Source organism: Marmota flaviventris, chromosome 3 (assembly GCF_047511675.1).
Source record: "Marmota flaviventris isolate mMarFla1 chromosome 3, mMarFla1.hap1, whole genome shotgun sequence".
NCBI lineage: Eukaryota > Metazoa > Chordata > Mammalia > Rodentia > Sciuridae > Marmota > Marmota flaviventris.
The window spans coordinates 118,318,039-118,343,457 of record NC_092500.1 but is presented as its reverse complement, the minus strand read 5'-3'; the positions used below and the strand labels follow the sequence as shown (position 1 = coordinate 118,343,457).

Below are 25,419 nucleotides of genomic sequence, written 5' to 3'. Positions count from 1 at the left end.
CGGAGTTTTTGTATATGTATCTTTTATTATTTGCAGTGCTGGGGATCCAACCAGGGCCTCGCGCACTCTTAACACTACACCCCCCAACCCGAAACTTACTATTTTATTTACTCCAACCACAACTCTGTTAGGTAGTTTTACTTTTCCTTATTTTACAAATGAGGAAACAGATTTGGACTAGCATGGGGTGAGGGAATACCGGAACTCATCTCCGGTACGTACAAATCAAAATTCCTTTTTTCACTTCATCCCGTCCTTGACCCTCGCTGCCGCAGCTCCCCAGGGCGGCCGAGCCCCGGGTCTCTCCTTTGCAGATACTAACTTTGCGTTTCCGGCCCCCAGCTCGTCTAAGTATCCCCAGGTTCCAGGATCCTGTTCCTCCCTTCCGCACTGCTTCCACAGTTAACTTCTTCCTCACTGGGTCTTCTTCTCAAAGCCTCCTATCTAAACCCCCTTCCTCCTAAACCCGAAACCCCCAGACTCACCACACACTAAGCCGGCGCGTGAGAACTCAACTGAAAAACAAGTCAAATCAGGGAACACCACGGAGCCACTGAGAGTTCAAGAATCCGTCCAATCACCCGCGAGTTTACACGACCCTTTGGATTGCGCACCAATAAGAAGGCTGGTCCCACGCAGAAGCACAGCTCATCCTGTCTGGCCTCTCACCGCGCCAAAAGTCGCCGGGAAACGTAGTTTGGCTTCTGCACGTAGCCCTAGGCCAGGATATGTAGCGCCCCCATACAGTAATTCCCTGTCACAAAACGGTAATTCTGGAAGCTATGGGTTTAAGCTTCTATTGTTGTTCGGAGGATTGAACCCAAGGCATTTAACCATTGAGCTACAGCCTCAGTCCTTTTTATTTCGTGGTGGTGGTGGTTGGAGGGCGGGGGGCATTAATGGTCTCACTAAATTGCCTGGGGCCTTGCTAAATTCCTGAACTAGCCTGGAGCTTGCGATTTTCCTACCTCAGCCTCCCAGGTCACGGGGAGTACAGGTGCGCGTGCCTCCGGCTCCGGTTTAAACTTTCGTCCAACAACTTTGCTCTTATGAAGAATGTTGCATAAATGCCATGCATAATCATGGTATTGCTTACAGGAAAAAGCCATCACGTCTTGTTACTATGGTGTAATTAACAAGCTTGTCTCAAGAATGTGAAGAGTAAAAAAAGTTTCTCAGGGCTAGGATTGTGGTTCAGTGGTAGCGCTCTTGCCTAGCCTGTGTGAGGCACTGGGTTCGATTCTCAGCACCGCATAAAAATAAGTAAGTAAACTTTTAAAAATATCTTCTTAAAAAGTTTCTCCTTCAATAACCTGGTAGCATAGAGCCAGGATAGGACCTAGAGTTCAATTTCTCCACTCAGGGCATTATATATTTAAATGTTATGTTACTGTTTGTCTGATAGCAGATATTGCTTCTTTTACAAAATGAATTTATGGGGCTGGAGTGGTGGCTTAGAGGTGGAGTGCTCGCATAGGATGCATGAGGTGCTGGGTTTGATCCTCCCCACCACATAAAAACAAACTAATGTATCCACCTAAAACTAAAGATACATACATAAATAAATATTTTAAAAAATAAAAAAGAATATGCTGTTTAGGAACATTGCAGCTGGTTCCTTTCCTCCCCTCCCCCTATATATATATATATATATATATATATAGAGAGAGAGAGAGAGAGAGAGAGAGAGAGAGAGAGAGAGAGTGTGTGTGTGTGTGTGTTGTGGATGAAATTTATTTTTATTTATTTTTATGTGGTACTAAGAATCGAATCCAGTGCCTCACACATGTTATGCAAGTGCTCTACCACTGATCCACAACCCCAGCTCCTCTTTTTTAAAAATAATTTTATTCGCTTATTTGTATTTGGTGCTAAGGATCAAACCCAGTCCCTCACACAGCTCTGCCACTGAGCTACAGTCCCAGCCCATTGCTTCCTCTTCTTGAGAGTTGTGGGAAATGGACTTAAGTCATGTAAGTTCAAAACTCAATTATGGTCTCTTTTTTTTTTTCAGGAGAGTCAGAAAGAGGAGTAGAGGAAAGACACTTTAATCCCAGACTTAACAGTTACGACTATGGAAAGGCTGAGACTTCACTGGTATAAGTCCTAAGGATATCTAAATGGCACTTGCCATCTTCTCCTCCCAACCCTGTTTCTCACCACCCCTCTTGTAATTTTCTCTGTTAGTAACCCAGGATCTTGTGTATGCTAACACTTGGTAGGCCTTGCTAAGCTCTATCACTGAGCTACATGCTCAGCCCAAAAAGTGCTTTTTTTCAGTGCTATGGATCAAACACATAATAGACTAATGTTCCACAATGGAGCTACACCCCCAGTTCCAAAAAGGTAATTTTTTCCTTTTTTCAGTACTGGGATTGAACCCAGGGGAGCTCTACCAGTGAGCTCCATCCCCAATCCATTTCATTTTTGAGACAGGGTCTTTAAGCCTCTCCAGTTACTGGTATTACATGTGGGCTCCAATGCACCAGCTCAAAAAGATTTTTTTTTTTTAAAGCACAATTCTCTGTATACTCCTAATCATAGATACCATGGAATACAGAATGAAGTCCAGGTAATAATGTGGCATTCAAAGACTGCCACAGTTGGACCCTGCTTGTCTCTATTATAAATTACTGACTACATTTACTGAAGGTAGCATGCATTTTTCAGCTTTTGCTCACATTCTTCTTTTGATCTGGGTTAGTCCTTTCCATAAATCTTCACCCATAAAGTTCCTACCAAGGCCAACTCAAATATCATCACTTACATAACATTGATTTATTTCCCTAATTGGAAGAATCCCTTATGATCCAATATTCATTTAGCAATCTAGCCCAGAACTCCAGGGCTCAAGCCATCTTTCTGCTTCCCAAGTAGCTGGGACTATAGAAACACACAATTGTACCCAGCCAAAATAGTGTATACTTACTTGCTTGTGCTTATTGTTTTGTTTCACTCACTACTAGAATGTGAGCTCTGCGAGAACAGATATTTGATCCTTTTTTTTGTTCACTATCATATATCCATCATTTGAAGAGTACCTAACACATAGCAGATGCTCAATAAACGTTGAATGAATGCATAACTCCTCCCTACATGTGTACTGACCCCCTAATAGATTGCTTTTCTTCCATTCTATATCTAAGTTAATGTATCACGCATGCCTAAAATCTAAGTAGCTTGGGAGGCTGAGATAGGAGGATCCAGCTTTAGCAATTTAGCGAGGCCATAAGCAACTCAGTGAGACCCTGTCTCTAAATAAAAATTTAAAAAGGCCTGGGGGACTGGGGCTGGGACTCAGTGGTGGAGCACTTGCCTAGCATGCATGAGGCACTGAGTTTTATTCTCAGCATCACATATAAATAAATAAAAGGTCCTTCAACAACTTAAAAAAAAATTAAAAGGCTGGGGATGTGGCTCAGCGGGTTCAATTCCAGTACCAAACAAAGCAAAAAACATAGGGTCATTTTCAATCTATCCCTTTCTCTCAATCAATCAAAAGAAAATTGAGCCAGGTATGGTGGCGTTCGCCTGAATTCCCAGAGGCTTGGGAAGCTGAGGCAGGAGAATTATGAGTTCAAAGCCAGCCTCTGCAACTTAATGAGGTCCTAAACAATCTAGGGAGGTCTTGTCTCAAAACAAAAAAAGGGCTGGGGATGTGGCTCAGTCGTTGAGTGCCCCTAGGTTCAATCCCTGGTTTCATTTCATATAAAATGAAATGAAAAATAAAAGTCCAGATGAAGTGGCATACACCTGTAATCCCAGTGGTTTGGGAGGCTAGACAGAAAGATTGTGAGTTCAAAGCCAGCCCCAGCAATGGTGAGGCACTAAGCAACTCAGTGAGACCCTGTCTCTAAATAAAATACAAAATAGGGCTGGGGATGGGGTTCAATGGTTGAGTGCCCCTGGGATTCAATCCATAGTACCTGCCCTGCCTACAAAAAATGCATCTCAAAAGTACTGTATATGTATTCCTACTTTTTAGTTTATAGTACAAATAACAATTATTTTCTGTTTTCTGAACACTGAATATGAGTTCAAAACAATATCTATCCTCAAACCCATGTTGACAACAAACAACACAGATTCAAAGTGAAATCCAGGGCTGAAAATGTAGCTCAGTGGTATCACTTGACTAGCATGAGTGAGGCCCTGCGTTTGTTCCCAGCAGCACAAAAAATAAATCAAAGAGAAAAAGAAAAAAAGAGTTGTTCAAACACTGGACTGGGTGAGCACTCAATAAGAATGTTTGCTAGGCATGGTGGCACCCCCCCACACACAGCCCTTCCCTTCTTCCACTCTGCCCTGTCCAATCCAGTGAAACTGCCCCCACTTTGGCTTTTTGGAATTGGCTTATTTCACTTAACATGACAGTCTTCAGTTCTATCCATTTACCAACAAATGCCATAGTTTCATTCTTCTTTATGGCCGAGTAATAAAAACCCTAAATGTTAACTGAATTCTTGAAGTGAATAAATTCAATCAGATCATCAGATATAGAATAAAACTATCATTATTTTGGCCTAAGTAAAGTTGAGAGGATTTTTAAAAATTTGTTCATTGTGTGTCTGTGTGCATACTTGGTTGTGGGGCAGAGAAGCTACATGGCCAGCACTAGAGTTTATTAATTATACTGATTTCTTGCAATGTTAAATTCATAGGACTAAGGGAACTCAGTCATAAAAGCCTGTGCTTGGCATGCTTGAGGTCCTGAGTTCCATTCCCAGGACTGTAAAAAATAAAGTGTACAAAAGAACAACTTAAAAAACAAACAAACAAACAAACAAACATTGTGTGTGTGTGTGTGTTCTGGGAACTGTAGCATTTAAAAAGAACTACTTGTGTATATATACCACTTTTTTTTATCCATTCATCTATTGAAGGGCATCTAGGTTGGTTCCACAGTTTAGCTATTGTGAATTGTGCTGTACAAACATTGATGTGACCGTGTCCCTGTAGTATGCTGTTTTTAAGTCCTTTGGATATAGACCCAGGAGAGGGATACACAATGGCATATTACTCAGCAACAAAAGAGAATTAAATCATGCATTTGCAGGTAAATGGATGGAGTTTGAGAAGATAATGCTAAGGGAAGTTACCCAATCCCAAAAAACCAAATGCTGAATGTTTTCTCTGACATAAGGAGGCTGATTCATCGTGGGGTAGGGAGGGGGAGCATGGGAGGAATAGACGAACTCTAGGCAGAGGGGTGGAAGGGAAAAGGAGGAGACATGGGGCTATTAATGATGGTGGAATGTGATGATCATTATTATCCAAAGTACATGTATGAAGACACGAATTGGTGTGAATATACTTTGTATACAGCCAGAGATATGAAAAATGTGCTCTATAAGTGTAATAAGAATTGTAATGCATTCTGCTGTCATAAAAAAAAAGATGATAATGTTGATTGTGACAATAAAAATAGACTGTGGGAAAAAATAACTACTAATATATATACAGCATTAAAATTAAAAAAAAATTTTTTTAGGGGGCTGGGGATGTGGCTCAAGCGGTAGCATGCTTGCCTGGCATGCGCAGGGCACTAGGTTCGATCCTCAGCACCACATAAAAATAAAATAAAGATGTTGTGTCCATTGAAAACTAAAAAAAGAAAAATAAATAAATATTAAAAAATTCTCTCTCTTTACAAAAAAAATTTTTTTTTAGTTGTAGATGGATACAATATTTTTATTTATTGATTTATTTTTACATGGTGCTGAGGATTGAACCCAGTGCCTCACATGTGAGGTAAGTGCTCAACCACTGAGCTACAACCCTACAGTGTTGAAATTTAAATGCTTAAATATTTAATAAATAAGATCTGTGGTTGAGACTATTCCTTGGCAAGGTATTTAATTTTTTCTTTCTTCCCTTTACAGTGGGTCTCTTCTAACTCTCCCATCTTTTATCATGCTAATTCAAACTCTAGAGTCACAATTCTTTGTCAATTAAGAATAAATAATAGTATAAACAATAGTTTTTAAAGTGTGACCCAGAGATTCCAGACTTTTTTGTCCCCAAAGCATTTTCTGAATGTCTTGAGGTCAAAATTATTTTAATAGTTCACACTAAGATGTTACTTGCCTTTTCCACTGTTGACATTTGCATTGATGGTACAAAAGCAACGATGGGTAAAATTCTGGTCCCTCAGATAATGCTAAGTGAAGTTAGAATAAATGTGGTAGTGACACCAAACTAAACTAGTAGTCATTGTCCAGGTAAACGGGCATATTACCACTAAGCTCCATTTCTTTTCTTTTTTTTTTTTTTTTTTGAGAGAGAGAGAGAATTTTTTAATATTTATTTTTTAGTTTTAGGTGCAACATCTTTATTTTTATTTTTATGTGGTGCTGAGGATGGAACCCAGCGCCCCCGTGCATGCCAGGCGAGCGCACTACCACTTGAGCCACATCCCCAGCCCACTGAGCTCCATTTCTAACCCTTTTTATTTTATTGTATTTTTTGAGAATGGTCTCGCTAAGTCATTTAGGGCCTCACTAAATTGCCGAGGCTATCTTGGAACGTGCAGTCCTCCTACCCCAGCCTCCTGAGTTGCTGGGATTATAGGCATCCACCACTGCGCTTGGCTGTTATGTCTTTGAATAGCCTTTGTGCTGAAATAGGAAATTCACATAAAGTGCTTCTATTGCATACAGAAAATACAGTTTGTTTTTTTTTTCAAGGAAAAGCACATACCAGCTGAACTAGCCACTTTTTTCATAGAACACAGAGGTATAACAATCGATGATTATTCAGACTTAGGAATTTGACAGTCATTTTGTTAAAATGGAAACAATTGATGCTATTTGTTGGCAATGACAATATTTGAACTTTCAAGTGAAAATTATAACTTTAGAAAATTTGTTTCTGACATCTTGAGTTTGACAGCTTTCCAATTGTATCATGTTATCAATGGTGATATTTTTGTGATTTTGATATTATATAACATGCCAAATTTGGAAGATCTGTATAAGTCAGTGAATCAATATTTTCCAAATGACTAATGCATGATGTTACAAAATCATGACTGGATTAAAAAATCAATTCAAGTACAAGTTAACTATCATTTTACTCTAACAGAGTACACAAAAATCAATTGAGTTGTGCTGGGCGCAGTGGTATATGCCTGTAATCCCAGCAGCTCTGGAGGCTGAGGCAAGAGGATCACTAGTTCAAAGCCAGCCTTAGTAATTTAGTGAGACCCTGTCTCTAAATAAAATACAAAATAGGCTGGGGATGTGGCTCAGTGGTCAAGTGTCCCTGAGTTCAATCCCTGGTAACCTGCCCCCCCCCCAAAAAAAAAAAAAAGTCAGTTGAGTTGGGTGTGGGGGACAAATCTGTAAGCCCAGCAATTTGGAAGGCTGAGGTAAAAGGATTGCAAATTCAGGGCCAGTTTGTGCAATTTAATGAGTCCCTGTTTCAAAATAAAAAGGGCTAGGGATGGAGCTCAGTGGTAAAACACACCCAGCTTCAATCTCCAGTGTCAAAAAGAAAAGAAAAGAAAAAGAAAAAAAGTCAATTGATAAAAGTTTTGTTTCTGAATAACTAGGCTTTAAGAAATCATAGTGATTGCCAGGAATAGTGGTGCATGCTTATAATCCTGGCAACTCAGGAGGTTAAATCTGGTAAATCAGGAGGATTTCAAGTTCAAGGCCAGTCTCACCAACTCTGTGGGGCCTAGTGGAGCCCTAAGCAACTTAGTAAGACCCTGTCTCAAAAAAAAAAAAAAAAAAAAGGACTGGGGATGTGGCTCACCAGTCAAGTGCCCCAGGGCTCAATTACCAAAAATTAAAAAAAAAAAAAAAAAAAGCTTCTTTGTTTCCCAACTATGTGTCTAGGTCAAGCTGAATTTTCTTCATGTACTTCAATGAAGATAACATATGGCAAAAGATTAAATTCAGAAACAGATATGAGAATCCAGTTTGAAACATTAAGAAATTTTCAAACAAAAAACCATTGCCACTTTTCTCCTTATATATGTTTTTTTGTTTTGGAAAATATAGTTCTTATTCTGAAAATGCATTTATGCTAACATGTTATAGCTTATTATTTTATTTTTTTCATTGTTAATTTGTTCTATTTAGATGTACATGACAGGGCTGGGGATGTGGCTCAAGCGGTAGCGCGCTCGCCTGGCATGCGTGTGGCCCGGGTTCGATCCTCAGCACCACATACAAACAAAGATGTTGTGTCCACCGAAAACTAAAATAAATATTAAAAAATTCTCTCTCTCTCTCTCTCTTAAAAAAAATAGATGTACATGACAGTAGAGTATATTTTGATGTTTATATATACATGGAGTATAACTTATCCTAATTAGGATCCCATTCTTGTGGTTGTACATGGTGTGGAGTTTCACTGGTCATGTATTCATATATGAACATAGGAAAGTTATGTCTGATTCATTCTACTCTTTCTTATTCCCATCCCCCTTGTTTTATTTTAAATGAATAAATGTTTATTAGTTTTAATTGCTAATATGTAGTAAATATCAATATATATAACCCATACAATAAAAGCTTTTTAGAGGGGCTGGGGATATAGCTTAATTGGTAGAATGCTTGCTTCATATGTGCAAGACTCTGGGTTCAGTCCCCAGCACCACAAAAAAAAAAAAAAGGATTTAGGGGCTCATGCTTAGACTGAGAGTCTACCAGGGCCTCATTTGTCTATTAATTATAAAGTGAAACAATTTTATTTTATTTTTTTTGCAGCACTGGACATGGAACCTAGGGCTTCATGTATGCTAGGCAAGCACTTTACCACTGAACCACATCCCCAGCCTCAAAACCATATATATATAGGCACTGGGAATTGAACTCAGGGGCATTCAACCACTGAACCACATCTCTAGCCCAATTTTGTATTTTTATTTAGAGAAGGGTCTCACTGAGTTGTTTAGAGCCTTGCTAAGTTGCTGAGGCTGGCTTTGAACTCGCAATCCTCCTGTCTCAGCCTCCCTGAGCCACGGGGATTACAGGCATGTGCCAACTATGCCCATCTTATATTTTAATTTAATGTTTGGCAAAACAACAAAAAAAATTTTTGGTACCAGGGATTGGACCTGGGGGTGCTTAACCCCAGCCCCTTTTATTTTTTGAGATAGGTCTTTGTAAGTTGCTTAGGGCTTTCTAAATTGCTGAAGCTGGCTTTGAACTTCTGATCCTACTGGCTCAGCCTCCAGAATAACTGGGATTATAGGCTTGCACCACTGTTCCTGGCAAAACAAATTATTTCATTAACTCTTTTTTTTTTAAACTTTTTTTTTAAGAGAGAGAGAGAGAGAGAGAGAGAGAGAGAGAGAGAGAGAGAGAATTTTAATATTTATTTTTTAGTTTTCAGCGGACACAACATCTTTGTTTGTATGTGGTGCTGAGGATCGAACACCAAGCCGCACGCATGCCAGGCGAGCGCACTACCGCTTGAGCCACCTCCCCAGCCCCTCATTAACTCTTTGGATGAAATCCAGAGGCACTTACTTACCACTGAGCCACATCCCCACCTGGTTTTATGTTTTATTTTGAGACAAGTTCTTGCTAAGTTGCTTAGGGCCTCCTTAAATTGATGGGTTTGATTTTGAATTTGCCATCCTCCTGCCTCAACCTCCCAAACCACTGGGATTACAAAGTGTGCACCATCACACCTGGCTCATTGACTTTTTTTAGTTAGAATTTCATTGCCTCCCCCCCTCCTTTTTTTTCAGTACTGGGGGGGGTTGAACCCAGGGGTGCTCTACTTCTGCTACCATGAAGTTCCAGCCCCAGACTCTTTTTTTTCTCCCCAAAGAGAGTTTTTGTTTGTTTTTAAGGAAAGCAGATACATATTCAAGGGAGAACAGTGGTAATTGAGAGAGAGAGAGAGGGAGAGGGAGAGGGAGAGAGAGAGAGAGATACAACACACACACACACACACACTGTCGTTTGGGGTAAAGTAAGGAATATACATTCAAGGGAGAATGTGGACAAGCTCTAGAGGCAGACAAGAGCCCAGCCCTTTTAAGTTTTTGAGACAGGATCATGTTAAATTGCTAAGAGTGGCTGGCCTCAACTTGCAGTTCTCCTTCCTCAGCCTTCCAGTCTTTGGAATTACATAAGTGTGCCACCTCATTGGCCATTTCTTCCTTTTTTTTAATTAAAAAAAATTTTTTTTAGTTGAAGATGGACAGAATGCCTTTGTTTATTTTTTATGTGGTGCTAAGGGTCGAACCCAGTGCCTCAGACATGCTAGGCAAGTACTCTGCCACTGAGCTATAGCCCTAGCCTCAGCATTTCTCCCTTTTTTTGGAATCGTGTGGTTTTCCAGATTTAAGTAGTAGAAAACCTAAGGCTTCTGTAAGTCATTATAATTGTATACAATGAGTCATGCTTTCCTGTGTCCACATCCCTTTGCAATGTGATTCTGTCACTTTCTATCAAGAAATGCAGTCTAGGCTGAAGATGTAGCTTACTGGGTAGAGAGCTTGCCTAGTCTACACAAGGTACTAGATTTGATTTCCAGTACAGAGGGGAAAAAAAAAAGAAAAATAATAAATAAAATACAATGAAGTCTATTTCACTATGCTCCTTTTCTGATACTGGGATTGAACCCAGGGGAGGTTTACCACTGAGTTAAATCCTTGGTTCTTTTTTATTTTAAATTTTGAGACATGGTCTTGCTAAATTGTTGAGGCTGGACTGGAATTTGGGATCTTCCTGCCTCAGCTTCCTGAGTCACTGGGATTATAGGCATGCATCATGTGCCCAGCTATTTCCCCACCTTTCTGATTCTGGGCCTTTCTTTTGACATGCTTTGACCAACAGAATTTGAGAGAGTGTTTGATACATTTTGGAGTCTAGACCTTAGGCTTTTGCTTCCAGTCTTATCCTATTGGAATGCTAAGACTACCATGCTGTGAAAAAGCCCAATTTACTATTTTAAAATTAGAAACCAGAGCTGGGGATATGGCTCAAGCAGTGGCGCGCTCGCCTGGCATGCGTGTGGCTTGGGTTCGATCCTCAGCACCACATACAAAGATGTTGTGTCCGCCGAAAACTAAAAAATAAATATTAAAATTCTCTCTCTTTAAAAAAAAAAAAAATTAGAAACCATGTAAACCAAAGTTTCCCAGCCAACAACTAGTACCAATTGCTAGACATATGAGAACATCTTGCACTCTCCCACCTTAATTGTGTATTAGCTTCTTCTGGAAAATAAACCAGTAGGATATGAGATTTCTCTTTAAGGAATTGGCTTACAAGATTATAGAGGCTGGCAAGTCCAAAATCTGCAGGGAAGGCTGGCAGGCTGGAGACCAAGAAAAAGCTGATGCTGCAGTTGAGGTCCAAAACAAATGGCAACATTCCTTATTGCTCAGGGGTCAGTATTTTGTTCTATTCAGGTCTTCGATTGATTGGATGAAGCTCACTTGCTTCATAGAGGGCAATCTGCTTTATTTAGAGGTCTCTGATTTAAATGTTAATTTCATCCCCAAATGCCCCATCACAAACACCCAGAATGCCGCCCCTGCCTTACTGGGGATTGAATTCAGGGGAACTGGACCACTGAGCCACATCTCCAGCCTTATTATTTTTTAATTTAGAGACACTGGTCTCACTAAGTTGCTTAGTTCCTTGCTTTTGCTGAGGCTGGCTTTGAACTCAAAATCCTCCTGTTTCAGCCTCTATAGCTGCTGGGAAACTTTGGTTCACATGTGCCACCGCACCCAGCACAAACATCCAGGATGTTTGACCACATATCTGGCCACTGTGGGCCAGCCAAATTGGTACATAAATTTAAACATTAAATCAGTCAAGCTGTCAGATGACTGTGACTGCATGAGTAAACCCAGGTGAGGCCATGAATCTATCAGATTGCAAACCCATAGAATTGATAAATAATTTTTATTTTCAGTTTTGAGGTAGTATGCCATTCAACAAAGGGTAACTGAAATAGAACTATCTCCTCAAAGTGTCTGTGTGAGGTTTAGGCTGGTAAGTATGAATAATTGGGCATTACCTTTTGTGGATGCTGTAAATAAAATGAAGGGATATTATCAATGTCATTCTTGGAAGTCTCAAAACAAAATTTAGTGTATGCAAATATAAGATGAGGCAATAAAACACAAGGGAAATTGTTTTGTGGATCCAATTCATTTATTTATTGGGTGAATCCATTTATTTAACAGTCTCATCGCATACTCCCCATATCCCAAGACTATTCAAGGAGCCTGGAAAACAATGGCCAATATATGGACAATGCCCCTGTCTTTGTGCAGCTTACAGTCTGAGAAAGAGAGGAAATTATTTCCAAATGTTTTGACAAGGAGCTGAGCACGTGGCAAAAGCCTGTAATCTCAGTGGCTCAGGAGGTGAGGCAGGAAGATCCCAAGTTCAAAGCCAGCCTCAGCAATTTATTGAGATCCTGAACTTAGCAAGACCCCATCTCAAAAAAATAAAAAGGGCTGGGAATGTGGCTCAGTGGTTGAGGGTTTCTGAGTTCAATCCCTGATACCAAAAACAACTATAATAAACAAAATATTTGAGAAGGAAGTACTAGTTGCTGATGACTAACTTTGATGATTATGGAAGTCTTTCCAGAGCAAGTGATATTTAATTGAATTAGAAGGAAGATAAGTTGGAAAGACATACATGAACTTGTAGGGACAAGGTTGGGTCAGGAGACTACAAAAATGTTCCACAGGAAATAATCTGTGAAGATTCAGAGTTAAGGCAAAGAATGGTGCATCAAAGCCACCAAAAAGTTTGTAGATTATACAGTAAAGCAGAAGAGATGAAGCTTGAAAGTGGCAGTAAATAAAAAAAATGTGAAGTCATTGCATTTTTTTTTTTTTTTTTGTAAAAGGGATTGGGCTTAAGCAATGAGACACATCCCCAACCATTTTTATTTTTTATTTTGAGACAGGGTCTCTCTAAGCTGCTGAGTTGGCTTTGAATTTGCGAAGTTCCTGCCTCAGCTTTCAGAGTCCTTGAGCTAACAGGTGTGTGCCAACATGCCCAGCCATATTGATACTTAATACTAAAAAGCACATTTTCAAGATTTCTCCATTAATCCTGTCTATGTTACTTTCCACAATTTGGAGGAAGTAAGAAATAGACACTGGCATAGAGATTTTTTCTTTTTCTTTTTGCGGTTCTGGGGATCCCTTATGCACTCTACCACTGAGCCCTGGCTTAGAGATTTTCCGACAAGTTCAAAACGATTACCGTAGTTTTTTTTTTTTAAATAAACTGAAAAAGGTTTAATACATTATGTGATGCCAAAGGGAGCTAGTTACTGTTAAAATGAGATAATTTAGGGTTGACTGACAAATGCTAGAAAAGAAAGATTAGGAGAGTGAAAAGAATTCTTAGGTGGTGGCTAAAGCCGCTCTGCAGGATTTGGGGGATCGGTTCCATTTAGAACTTATCGTGCAAACGAGGCAGGTATAAAACGACCAAATACAATTGTTCGTAAGATACTAGCAAAGGATGAAAAAAAGAGAGTGTGAGAAATATGCCGGAAATGTTAGTTACTCGGTCAAATGTAGACAAGCAGGATAAGACAAATGACGGCCAACCAGCAGCGAGGTTGGGTGGCTACCGTTAGGCCGGGTTTGTTTGCGCGTCCACTAATACACAAAGGGGAACTGCGTCCTCCTCGCCGGAAGAGAACCTCTGCCCTCTGGGGCATTACACATTCCTCCGCGCCGGAAGAGCGCGTTCTGCCTCGCCCCGAATACTTATCTTCACTCTTACCTCGCCTAGAGGAGACCGTGGGACCCTCAAGGGTGACCCTCCCGGAGTCATCAGCTGCCCAGAACTGCGACGGGCAAGCAGAGAAATAGCGACACCAGACTCTCCCGAAAGGGAGGAAGAAGAAAAGCGTCGTACCTCGAGGCGTCGCGGCGGAGGAATTCTGTTTCCTGCGGTGGCGGAGGAATTTGACAGTACGTTAACTTCCGGAAAAGTCCGGTCCCTGAGAGGAAAAGCCCTGAAGGAAACAATAACAAACGACTGGAGGAAGCGATTCTGGGGTTTCTGCGTCCCGCACTTCATGTTCAAAAAGATGCGCTGCGGCCCCTGTCAGGGGACGTGAAAAGGCGTGGTGGGCTTCAGCCAGCCTTTCTCCACTTGTTCTCCTAAGGGGGTCCCCTGGCTATTGCCATGGCTGGCATGGGGCCGGGGGGCTACGCGGCAGAGTTCGTGCCACCCCCGGAGTGTCCGGTCTTTGAGCCCAGCTGGGAGGAGTTCACAGACCCGCTCAGCTTCATTGGCCGCATCCGGCCTTTGGCCGAGAAAACTGGCATCTGCAAAATCCGACCGCCCAAGGTACCGGAGTCTGTGAGGAGAGACGGGGAGAAGGGAGTATAGGGGATTCGATACGCTTGGTGTGGCTTTACTTCTCAGGTTTTTCTGTTTTTTCGTGTATACTCTTCCTCATTTCTGAACAACTGAAGGCTACTTTTCTGGATATTTTTACCTTAGTTTCTTCTGCAGTTTAATTTCGGTGGGTGTGAACGCCAGAAAGGGGTCTTCCTAGGGTCTTTTCCATTTAGAACTTGGGCACTGATACTTTTCTCTGGAATTGGGGGAAAGGGTAACAAAAGGCTTCAGGCCTTTTGATGTCTGGAAAGGTGTTTAAAGTGTTGTGACCTGACGTGCCTTCCCCTTATGTACAATCCTCATTATGCTTCTACAGTAGAAACTACCTGTCCGTCGGCTATTTCTGCTGCATCCAAGCCCTGCTAATGCTTAGTTTGTTAAATGTTTGCAGGTCATCTCTCAGGGTTAAGTGGGGTTTTTTTTCTTTTTATTTTTTTACTTTTGTGGGGGGAGTGCCGAGGTTTGAACCTAGGGTCGCCCTAGCTCTGAGCTACATCCCCAGCCCTTTGAGTTTGATATTTTAATTTTCAAAGGGGTCTCGCTAAGTTGCTTAGGTATTCGCTAAATTGCTGAGGCTGGCTTCAAATTTGTGATCCTCCTGCCTCAGCCTCCCGAGTCGCTGGGATTACAGGCTTGTTCTATCGCCCGGATAGGTCTTGGGTTTCTTAAAAGGTAATTTGAGCTCTAGTTGTTTCCCACAATGGTATCAAAAGGCAAGAATTCCAGGCCGATTACTGCTGCGATGGAAAAATCTTACATGGGGAAGAGAAAGAGCATCAATAATTTTTGAAATTCGGAGGTTTAGGTCAATAGTGGAAGTGGAAGAAAACGTTGAAAACCCTTGATATAAGGAACCAAGGAGCAAAGATTTTAGAATTGCAATGATTGCAAATAATTAGGTTTGCCTAAAGTTGGATAATTATAATTCTCAATCTTTAAGGATCTCAGATATTACTCCTATGGGTGCAATTAATGCCCTAAGAGTTTCAGTGATATGCTCAAGGTCAAAAGGGTTTTTCTTTACCCATTACACTAGTGCTTTCCAAATACTGTTGCTGGATAACCTGTACCATGGTTGACTGGAAGTTTATTAAACTGCATATTGCTAGGCCTTATTAAGACTAGAATCAGGGCTGGGGTTGTACCTCATTGTAGAGCACTTGCCTAGCATGTGTGAGGCTCTGGGTTCTATTCTCAACACTGCATGTGAATAAATGAATAAAATGAAGGTTCATCAACAACTAAAAAAAATGTTAAAAAAAAAGACTAGAATCGGGCTGAGTATGTAATTCAGTGGTATAGCATTTGCCTAGCGTGTGTAAGCCCTGGGTTCCATATCTCTGAAACTGCCAAAAGAGTGGGGATTTAAAAAAAAAAGGGGGGAAAGAAAAAAGGGTGAAATCTATTTCTGGATCTGGAATGTTTGTAATCTGCTTTTCTAGCAAATGCTTAGATGATTCTTAATGCAGATTAAGTTTGTGAATTTTTGCTGTGGATAGAACCTTTGCTTCTTAAAGACATTTTGCTTTATGTTTTGTCTAGAGGTAGATAAGCCTGTTACCAGTGTTGCATTTAAGAAATCATCCACCCTCACCAGGATTACCATGATAGTTCATACCACAGTGAATTAAAAGCTTAGATGAAAGGGGGAAAAGGAGTAGTTAATTTAGCATCTATAGAATGTTTTATTTAATCTTTGAAGACCTAGTAGGTAAATAAATTTCTCATTTTGCAGATGAGGCAAGTCTGGATAAGTTAAAAAACAATCAAATGTGTTATCTTGGGCAAAAAAGCAAAGTAGGTTTTGAACTTCAAAATCAAAGTTTTCTGATTATAAAGCAGGTCTTACTCCCACTATGCTGAATACTGTAATATTATCAGTTGCAAGCAAAGGATTAACAAATAATTGTTGTGATGATATGCATTGCCATCCTCCAAAAGCTTCTACTTTTTCTTTATCAAAATTATCTAATGCTGACCAAGACTGAAGCATTGAAGTTTTTTCCTAAACCATATTTTCATCTATTTATGTTGTATTTATTCATTAAAAATTCTATTGAAGGATTGTTTTGGTAAAACAAAGTTATATTTTTATTAAAAAGGCTGAAAGAGTATACATATTAAATAAGGTTTATTAAAAACAAATCTTTGACTACTTCTCATATCTTTAAATGCTATTGTTTAGGCCAATTAAACTATGTTCTTTAGAATGCCACTTGAAATATCTGACCTCAAATTAGTTACATCTGTCTGGAAGTTGTCTTTGTTCTGTGGATTTACTTATTTAAAAAAAAAAAAGTATATATGTTGTGTATATGTGTATATATATATATATATATATATATATATATATATATATATATATATGTATGTTTGGGTCCCCAGAAGCTGGGCTTTGATCAAAACATTTATATAACATAGACTGTAAAGTGCTTATATTTACACATAAATAAAAAATATTTTAAAAAATTGTTGACAAAATTGACTTTTGGGGGAGTGGGAGGGAAACAGGGTCTCTCTATGTTGCCCAGACTGATCTAGAATTCCTGGCTCAAGTGATCTTTCTACCTCAGCCTCCTGAATAACAAACTATTGGCAGGTGCCACTGTAACTGATTAATAAATACTTAAAAATTTCTTTTCTCTTTCCTGCATTGCTGGGAGTCAAACTCAAGTCTTACATATGCTAGCCAAGTGTTCTATCACTGAGCTACATCACCAGCCCTATAAATTTCCTTCTAATCTTTAGTTTTACCCCTTTTTTTTAATTTGGTAAACCTGTATGTTTATTGGACACTGTTCTGTGGTACATGAACTCATTGCTTTCTGCATGAGTAATTTGAGAAAGCATAACTGGGATGTAAATAGCGAGACTGGTGAGAGTTGAGAACACTCTAAGTGATATTAAAATTAAAATTATTTTATGTGAAAAATATTATTCTGTTTCTACAATAAAGAAGACTTACAAGTTCTATTGTCACTGATTTTTGGCAACTCACCCCTTAAAGTAATGAATAATGCACTCCTTGCTTACATACCATTATTATTTTTTGGTGCTGAGCATTGAACCCAGGGCCTTGCACATGCTAGGCAAGTGCTCTACCACTGAGCTACATTCCCAACCCATATTACTGTGTTAAAAAAAGCACATATTTTTGTATACATAGACACAAACATATATACATATACGCATGTCCTTTCTGTTTAGGATTGGCAACCTCCATTTGCGTGTGAAGTAAAAAGCTTTCGATTCACTCCAAGAGTACAGCGCCTGAATGAACTTGAGGTAAGTGTTATATTAACAATTCTCCTTCCTGATTTTTTATGTTAGGCCTCTAGGTAGAGAACTTTGATTAGCTTATGTACTGAGGCCCAGAGTTTGTGTTAATTGGGATTGACTAGAACAGTTATTTAGTGTTTGGAAGAAGTGTCTGATTTTTAAAAGCTTATGGTTAGAGTTTTTTTATTTAGCTGAGATTATGGGAAATTGTTTCTTACTATATTTTTCATCATGGGAATGTCCAGCTTCGGAGATCTGAAATTCTTAAATTCCACTTTCTCCAATGTTTATTATTCTAAAATTTTTCAGGGACTAATCTCAGAAGATTTCTGCCTCTTGTGGTCCTTGGAGGATAGTTTCTTTTTTTTTTAGTTGTAGATGGACACAAAATATTTATTATTTATTTATTTGTTTACTTATTTATTGTGGTGCTGGGCATCGAACCCAGTGCCCCATGCATGCCAGGCAAGCACTCTACCACTGAGCCACAACCCAGCCTGGAAGATAGGTTTTTTTTTAATTCTATAAATTTTCATTTGAAAACCTAGTTTTCAAGTGGTTTTGTTTTGGTAGAATTTCTCCAGACTGTTAATTTTGTTTATTTATTTTTAAGCATTTTTAGCTGTAGATGGACACAATATCTTTATTTTATTAAATTTTTTATGTGGTGCTGAGAATCGAACCCAGTGCCTCACAGGTGCTAGGCAAGCGCTCTACCACTGAGCGCCAGTTAATTTTATTTATAAGATTTCCCTTTAAATATTACTAATTCTCTTGGATTGTGCTTATATTATTTGATGGCCTGGGGATGCAGGTCAGTGGTAAGAGTGTTTTCCTGGCATGGGTGAGGCTCTCAGTTCAATCCCCAGTACCACACACGCACCCACCCCTCTCAAGATAAGAAAAACCAAAACATGTATTTTCTGAGATTTTAATACATATTTTTCTTTTAAACTATTGTAATTAGATACTTGATGAAGCATCTTAATATCACTGAGGTAGAGTTGGTGTACTAAAAGTGTGTATAATACCTACAGATGAAATGATGGAATTAGGATGCTTAGAGACTAGAAATAATTTACTGCATACTTTGGTTAGCATAAAGTTAAGCAAATTAAAAGAATTCTTTTAGTTGCTAGTGAGAACTTTTTACATATGTTAAAATTATTATTTTTTTTGTTGATGTTGCTCTATGGGTTGAACCCAGGGCCTTGCCCACACTAAGCAAGCATTCTACCACTGATCTGTAAATTGTATTTTGAGAGAGGATCTTGCTAAATTGCCCAGGCTGCCTCAAACTTGTAATCCTCCTGCCTCTGTCCACCTCCCAAGATTTTGGATTACAGGTATATACTACCATACCTGCTTTAGAGTAGCTTGTTTTTGCCTTGGTGAATAAAGCTCATTAGAAGTATTTAACCTCTTTACATTATTGGCTTTTTTTTTTTTAAACACAGTTAACAGTAAAGAAGTCTTTAAATTACTCTAGATTAAGACACATTGATTTATTTTCAGCCATACCAGTTCCTATGGCCAATATCTATATTTTATTAATCTTAGGCAATGACCAGAGTGAGACTGGACTTCTTGGATCAACTGGCAAAATTTTGGGAACTTCAAGGGTCTACTCTGAAAATTCCTGTGGTGGAGAGAAAAATTCTGGATCTGTATGCTTTGAGCAAGGTGAGGCACTTATGATGTAATGTTAATGGCTGAAGCCAACTTTATCCAGTACAGTGAATAATAGCTTTGAAACTTAAAAGTGAAAAGTTTAGATTCATTTTTGTACTTCGTTTAGAAATTGAACAGAGGGTCTGGGATATAGAGTACATGCTTAGCATGTGGAAGGGCCTGGGTCTGATCCCAAGCATTACATACATATACGTGTACCAAGAAATTGAGCACAAGTCTGGAAATTTATGATAAAGAATTTCAAAGAAACTTGGAGGGAAACATTGCTTTCTGTGTAGGAGTTGTTTGGCAATGAATAAATGGAAACATATCTTAAAGGTTTGTTTGTTAGTGGGATTTTTTTTTTTTTTAATACTGGGGATTGAACCCAGGTGTATTTTACCATTAAGTTACATCCCCAGCCCTTTTTATTTTTTGAGACAGGGTCTCACAATATATTATGAGATATGTATATATATATTTGTGTGTGTGTGTGTGTATTATGATATATTATGCTTAGGGCCTCACTGAGTTGCTGAGGCTGACTTTGAACTTGCAGTCTTCCTGCCTTAGCCTCCTGAGTAACTGCTTTAGCCTCCCGAGGTGTGTGCCACCATGACTGGCCTCAGACTTTTTTTTTTTTTTTTTAATTATTTTTTTAACATTTATTTTTTGGTTATAGTCGGACACAATATCTTTATTTATTTATTTATTTATTTATTTTTATGTGGTGCTGAGGATCGAACCAAGGGCCTCGCACGTGCTAGGCTAGTGCTCTACTGCTAAGCCACAACCCTAGCCCTTCAGACTTATCTTTAAAAGCTGTTTTATTATAGCTACTCAAGAGCCTGAGGCAGGAGGATCATAAGCTCAAGACAAATGAGACCTTGTCTCAAAATAAAAAGTAATAAAGGACTGAGGATGATACCCTGTCTCAAAATAAAAAGTATTAAAGGACTGAGGATGTAGTGTAGTGGTAGCATATCCCTGGATTCAATCTCTAGTACTGCTCAAAAAAAGCTCTCTTATAATTTGTTATGGAATTAATGATTCAGATTAATTGGCTCCATGGTGTACAATATGCAAAAGAAATACCTATTTACTGATATTATTGGAGTGTGCTGAGTGTATAATATTCTGTATGGAGCTCGTCATCATTTCTGTTTAACTGAAAATATAGTGTATTACAGGGATTCATGATACTCAGCATTCTTGTGTGTGATGTATGTATCAGTTTTATTAATTACATTAATCAGTGTAATTATCAGTTTAGCACTAATATAATGTTAAAGGCTGAAGCCAGCTTTATCCAGTATAATGAATCATAGCTTAGAAACTTAAAGATGAAAAGTTTAGACTCCTTTTTGCCCAAATTTGCATTTAGGTTGTAATATTACATTTCCTGAAGTGAACATAACCAACTGACCAGCAACAGATTATAATAATTACCTTGAAAATATGTTTTGTTAATATGATAATTAAAAATTTCTGCTCTGATTGTGAGTGAAGATAACTTTATTATTTGAGACATTTTGCAGCACTTTTTGTGGCCTTTGATATCTTAAGATTGCTATGTTATTTTGAAATAATAATTGATAATATTCTTATTTATATTGTAGAGTTAATTTTTGAAGATTTCACTTCTAAGAAAAAAAGTGAGAATAATGATATATATAAAAATTGTTATTATTTTTTCTGATACTGGGGATTGAATCCTGGGCCTTGTGCATTCTAGACAAGAGCTTTATTACTGACCCATACCCCAAGCCCTTATTTATTTATTTAGTACTAGGGATTTTGAACCCAGGGGTGCTTAACTGCTGAGCTACATTCCCAGCCTTTTTATGTTTTCTTTTGAGATAAGGTCTTGCTGAATTGCCCAGGCTGACCTCAAACTTGTGATCCTCCTGCCTCAGCCTCCTGAGTCACTGGAGTTGCATTCATGTGCCACCTTGCCTGTGTTTAAATTATATTTGAATTATTTTATGATTTCATTTTAAAGTTAGTGTCAGTCCAGAATTCTCCCTAAAAATTCTAAAAAGTATAGTCTTTTTGTTTTGGGGTACCAGGATTGAACTCAGGGGCACTCAACCACTGAGCCACATCCCCAGCCCTATTTCATATTTTATTTAGAGACAGGGTCTCACTGAGTTGCTTAGCACTTCATTTTTTTTTTTTTTTTTTACTGAGGCTGGCTTTGATTTGCGAGCCTTCTGACTGAGCCTGTTGAGCTTCTAGGATTATAGGTGTGTAGGCACTGTTCCTGGCCATAGTCTTATGACGAATACAACTTTAGTTTTTTTTTTTTTTTGGTAGCAGGGATTGACCAGGATGCTCAACTAATGAGTCACATACCCAGCCCTTTTTTATATTTTATTTAGAGTCAGGGTCTTGCTAGGTTGCTGAGGCTGGCCTTGAACTCAAAATCATCCTGCCTTAGCTTCCTGAGCCACTGAGATTATGGGCTCAGTTGTTTTTGTCAGTCAATAGTAAAGCACTGTCAAGAATTATCTAGTGCAGTTATATGAAAACCTGTGATACTGAAGAGAATTTTGTAATAAATTTGAGAGTTGAGATTGTCATTTTGCAGGGAACCATTAGTATAAAAAATTATTTTAAAAAATTATCTTTTTGACATTTTTATTCAGCCAAAACTTAATCTAAGTTTTGCTATATAATACTTAAGGTTTTAAATGTGACTTGATTCCTAGCGTGAATAAAATGCAAAAAATATTTTCAAAAATTATTTTATTATTCATAACAACACTGTTGTGGTGATTTCCAGCCAAAACTCATTCCACATACCTACTTTATTTTTATAAATACTTTGTACAATTTTCTAGAATAAGTAATTAAGTTAATTTATGAAATTGGAACTTTCTGTTCCAGAGATTTTTCTTTTTCTTTTTTTTAAATATTTATTTTTTAGTTTTAGGTGGACACAGTATTTTTAATTTACATTTATGTGGTGCTGAGGTTTGAACCCAGTGCCTCGTGCATGCTAGGTGAGCACTCTACCACTGAGCCGCAACCCCAGCCCAAGATTTTTCAAATTGAAAGGTAAACAACATTGGACTTAATCTGAAGATTAGATTGCATTCCTGTTTTTTTTTTTTTTTTTTGTCGTTTTGTTTTTGGTGCTGGGGATAGAACCTGGGGTGCTTTACTACTTTACCAAGCTATATCCCCATCCCTTTTTTATTTTGAGATAGGGATCTTACTGAATTACTGAGGCTGACCTCAAACTTGTGATCCTCCTGCCTCAGCCTCCCGAGTTGCTGGGGTTATAGACTTGTGGCAAGGAATCCAGTGCATTACTGTTCAAAAGTTGTAGAATTTCAAAATCAGGAAGGACTTTAGACCTAACCTAATCAGAATACCCGTTTATAGTTCTCATAATATTTGTCAGTTGTATTGTTTAATTCCAAAGAACGCCACCAGTTCCTTTTTGTTAAAAGGGAAATACTGAAGAGCTATGGAATGAAACTGATGGAAGTATATACTATGTAAATATATGAATATACCGCAGTGAATCTCAACTTTATGTGTATCTGTGAATCACCAATTAAACAACCAATAAGTAAATTGAAGGAAGACAGTAGAGTAGAGGAAGAAGAACAGGGCAGGGAGTGGGGAAGAGAAAGAAGTAGTACTGGTGACTATTATACTGTAAGTAAAATATTAGATTGTGAATCTAATAATAGAGGACTGAAATTGCATTCTATGCATTTATGATTATGTCAAAATAAACCTTAGTATTATGTATAACTTTAATGTTCTGATAAAAACATTATGAAAAAATGACAATACTAACAAAGTATACCTTGTTTAAATACTTAAGAAAACTTACTAAAAGTAGGTTGTGATTAAAGGTTAGATCTGTTTGTCCAAGGATATATTGGACATCTCTTTTCCCTAACTTGTAAAAATGCTTAAAAACTGAGATTTAAAGCTAAAAAGAGTTGTTTTATACTTTGTAATTGTTCTTAAATGTCATTGTGAGATTGCTGCTTCTCATGCTGCTTCACACCTTATAAACTCTTACATTGAGGTATAACTGTTTTCATAATAGTGAGGAAACTGAGCCTCAATTTATATAATTGGATGTCATGTAACTGTGTAGTGACAGAGTTATACTTTGAGCATTGACAATCTGGTTTCAGAAATCATCCTCTTAGGGTTTTTTCTTTTTTTTTTTGTACTAGGGATTGAATCTAGGGATGCTTAACTACTGATCTACATCCCTAGCCCTTTTTATTTTTTCTTTTGAGACAGGGTCTTGATAAGTTACTTAGGGCCTCGCTGAGTTGCTGAGGCTGGCTTTGAACTTGAGATCTTTGTACCTCAGCCTCTCGAGTTGCTGGGATACAGGCATGTGCCACTGTGCCTGGCTTCTCCTTTTTTTGTAGGTTGAATAATAATTCCATTGTGTGTGTGTGTGTGTGTGTGTGTACACAAACACTATGTTTTGTGTGTCCATTTATCTGTTGGTGGACATTTGGGTTGTTTCCACCTTTTGACTCTTAACGAGTGATACTGCTGTGGACCACATGTTAACTTTATGTTTAATTTTTCACCTTGTCCATTTAGTAAGATATAGTAGTATATATTTATAGAGGAGAAATTGATTTCAAATACTGTGTCACAGTCCTCTTTGTTCTCAGTGAAGCTGAAAACTGCCTATATTTTAGGGTGTGATAAATGTTCATTTACAGTTTTAGGAAGATAGAGGGACATGGTACGTATCTGGTTTGATATGAGCATTTAGCCAAGTTATCAGTTCATCTTATCACTTCCCACCTTAATATATTATGTGCTATTAGTATATGTTATGTGCTGGTAAATCTACTGCAGTCTGATCTTTGTCTATCATTCCTTTCATAGTCTTCCATATAAAAGTGCCCCCTTCCTTTTTTTTTTTGTGATGCAGGGAATTGAACCCAGGGCATCATGCATGCAGGGCAAATGCTTCATCATTGAAGTACACTCCCAACCATTTTTTTCTCTTTGAAGAATTATAGCCTCATTTTTTGAAATTGTCCTCTCCGTTTGTGGTTTGGTTGACATTTTTTTTTTTAAGTTCTGTAAATTTCTTGGTACATTTTGTAATATTAGGACTTTTTTTGTTCATTTTGTTTTGCATTACTTGTATTTATTCTCATGTCTAGTTTTATTCTTATTTCATATTCTTATTTCCTAAGAATATGGCATATATATGTGTTTGGTTTTCTTACAGTGCTTAATTGCAAAGTATAAATTATTAAATAATTTTGAACAAATTTTGTTTGAAAGTAGGCACAATAATGTTTATTAAATTTTAGAGTTTAAAACCTACAAAAATAATTTTCTCTATTCTTTTAAATGTTGAAATAGTTTGGTTATATTTGTTGAAAAGAAATTTATAATCTAAGCCCAGAATATATTTTATATTTAGTGGACAAAATACAGAGTCAGAATGCTTGAATCTGCCTTCTTTCCCTAAATAATTTTTACCTTCTTTTCAGATTGTGGCCAGCAAAGGAGGTTTTGAAATGGTCACCAAAGAGAAGAAATGGTCTAAAGTGGGTAGCCGCTTGGGATATCTGCCAGGAAAAGGAACTGGGTCTCTTTTGAAGTCACACTATGAAAGGATTCTATACCCTTACGAGCTTTTCCAATCTGGTGTCAGCCTTATGGTGAGATGCATTATTGTTCTTTTTTTTTTAATATTTTATTTTTTGTTGTAGTTGGACACACCACCTATTTTTTATTAATTTACATGGTGCTGAGGATCGAACCCAGGACTTCACACGTGCTACGCGAGCACTCTACTGATGAGCCACAACCCCAGCCCACATTATTGTTCTTAGAGTCGGTAAATCCAGTTTAAAAACTTTAGACCTTATTCATTATATGGTTGTGGTTGTTTATGCATAACAAAGTGTAATAGATTTCTCCAGGCACTCAAATGTGGGAAGGCAAGGTGTATATCCTAGTTTTAAAAATTATAGCTATACTTAATGATTTATAAGAAAAAGGGTAATGGGTACAAAGGATGTTTTCTTATTTATTTAAAATAAATCTCTATGCTTCAAGCTTTTTGAAAAATTCTTCCTGTTTTTTTTCA

The 25,419-nt window shown here is 38.1% G+C and overlaps 2 protein-coding genes across 5 annotated transcripts in view; one reads left to right on the top strand and one right to left on the bottom strand.

The window, feature by feature from the left end:
- Ccdc77 (coiled-coil domain containing 77) overlaps nt 1-13,832 on the bottom strand; it is a 51,165-nt gene extending 37,333 nt beyond the window's left edge. For 2 of the 4 annotated variants that reach the window (XM_027951219.3, XM_027951221.3), the window contains exon 1: nt 13,737-13,832. The gene's annotated coding sequence lies outside the window, so the exon portion shown is untranslated. Of the gene's footprint in view, nt 1-485; nt 566-13,736 lie in introns of those variants that run through there. The other 2 variants (XM_027951218.3, XM_027951220.3) reach the window with 1 other exon arrangement.
- Nucleotides 13,833-13,877: 45 nt separating this feature from the next.
- Kdm5a (lysine demethylase 5A) overlaps nt 13,878-25,419 on the top strand; it is an 84,159-nt gene continuing 72,617 nt past the window's right edge. Inside the window, exons 1-4 of the mRNA XM_027951056.2 lie at nt 13,878-14,309; nt 17,571-17,648; nt 19,203-19,325; nt 24,818-24,988. Coding sequence (XP_027806857.1) covers nt 14,145-14,309; nt 17,571-17,648; nt 19,203-19,325; nt 24,818-24,988 — 537 coding nt within the window. The 5' untranslated portion in view covers nt 13,878-14,144. The remainder of the gene's footprint in view (nt 14,310-17,570; nt 17,649-19,202; nt 19,326-24,817; nt 24,989-25,419) is intronic.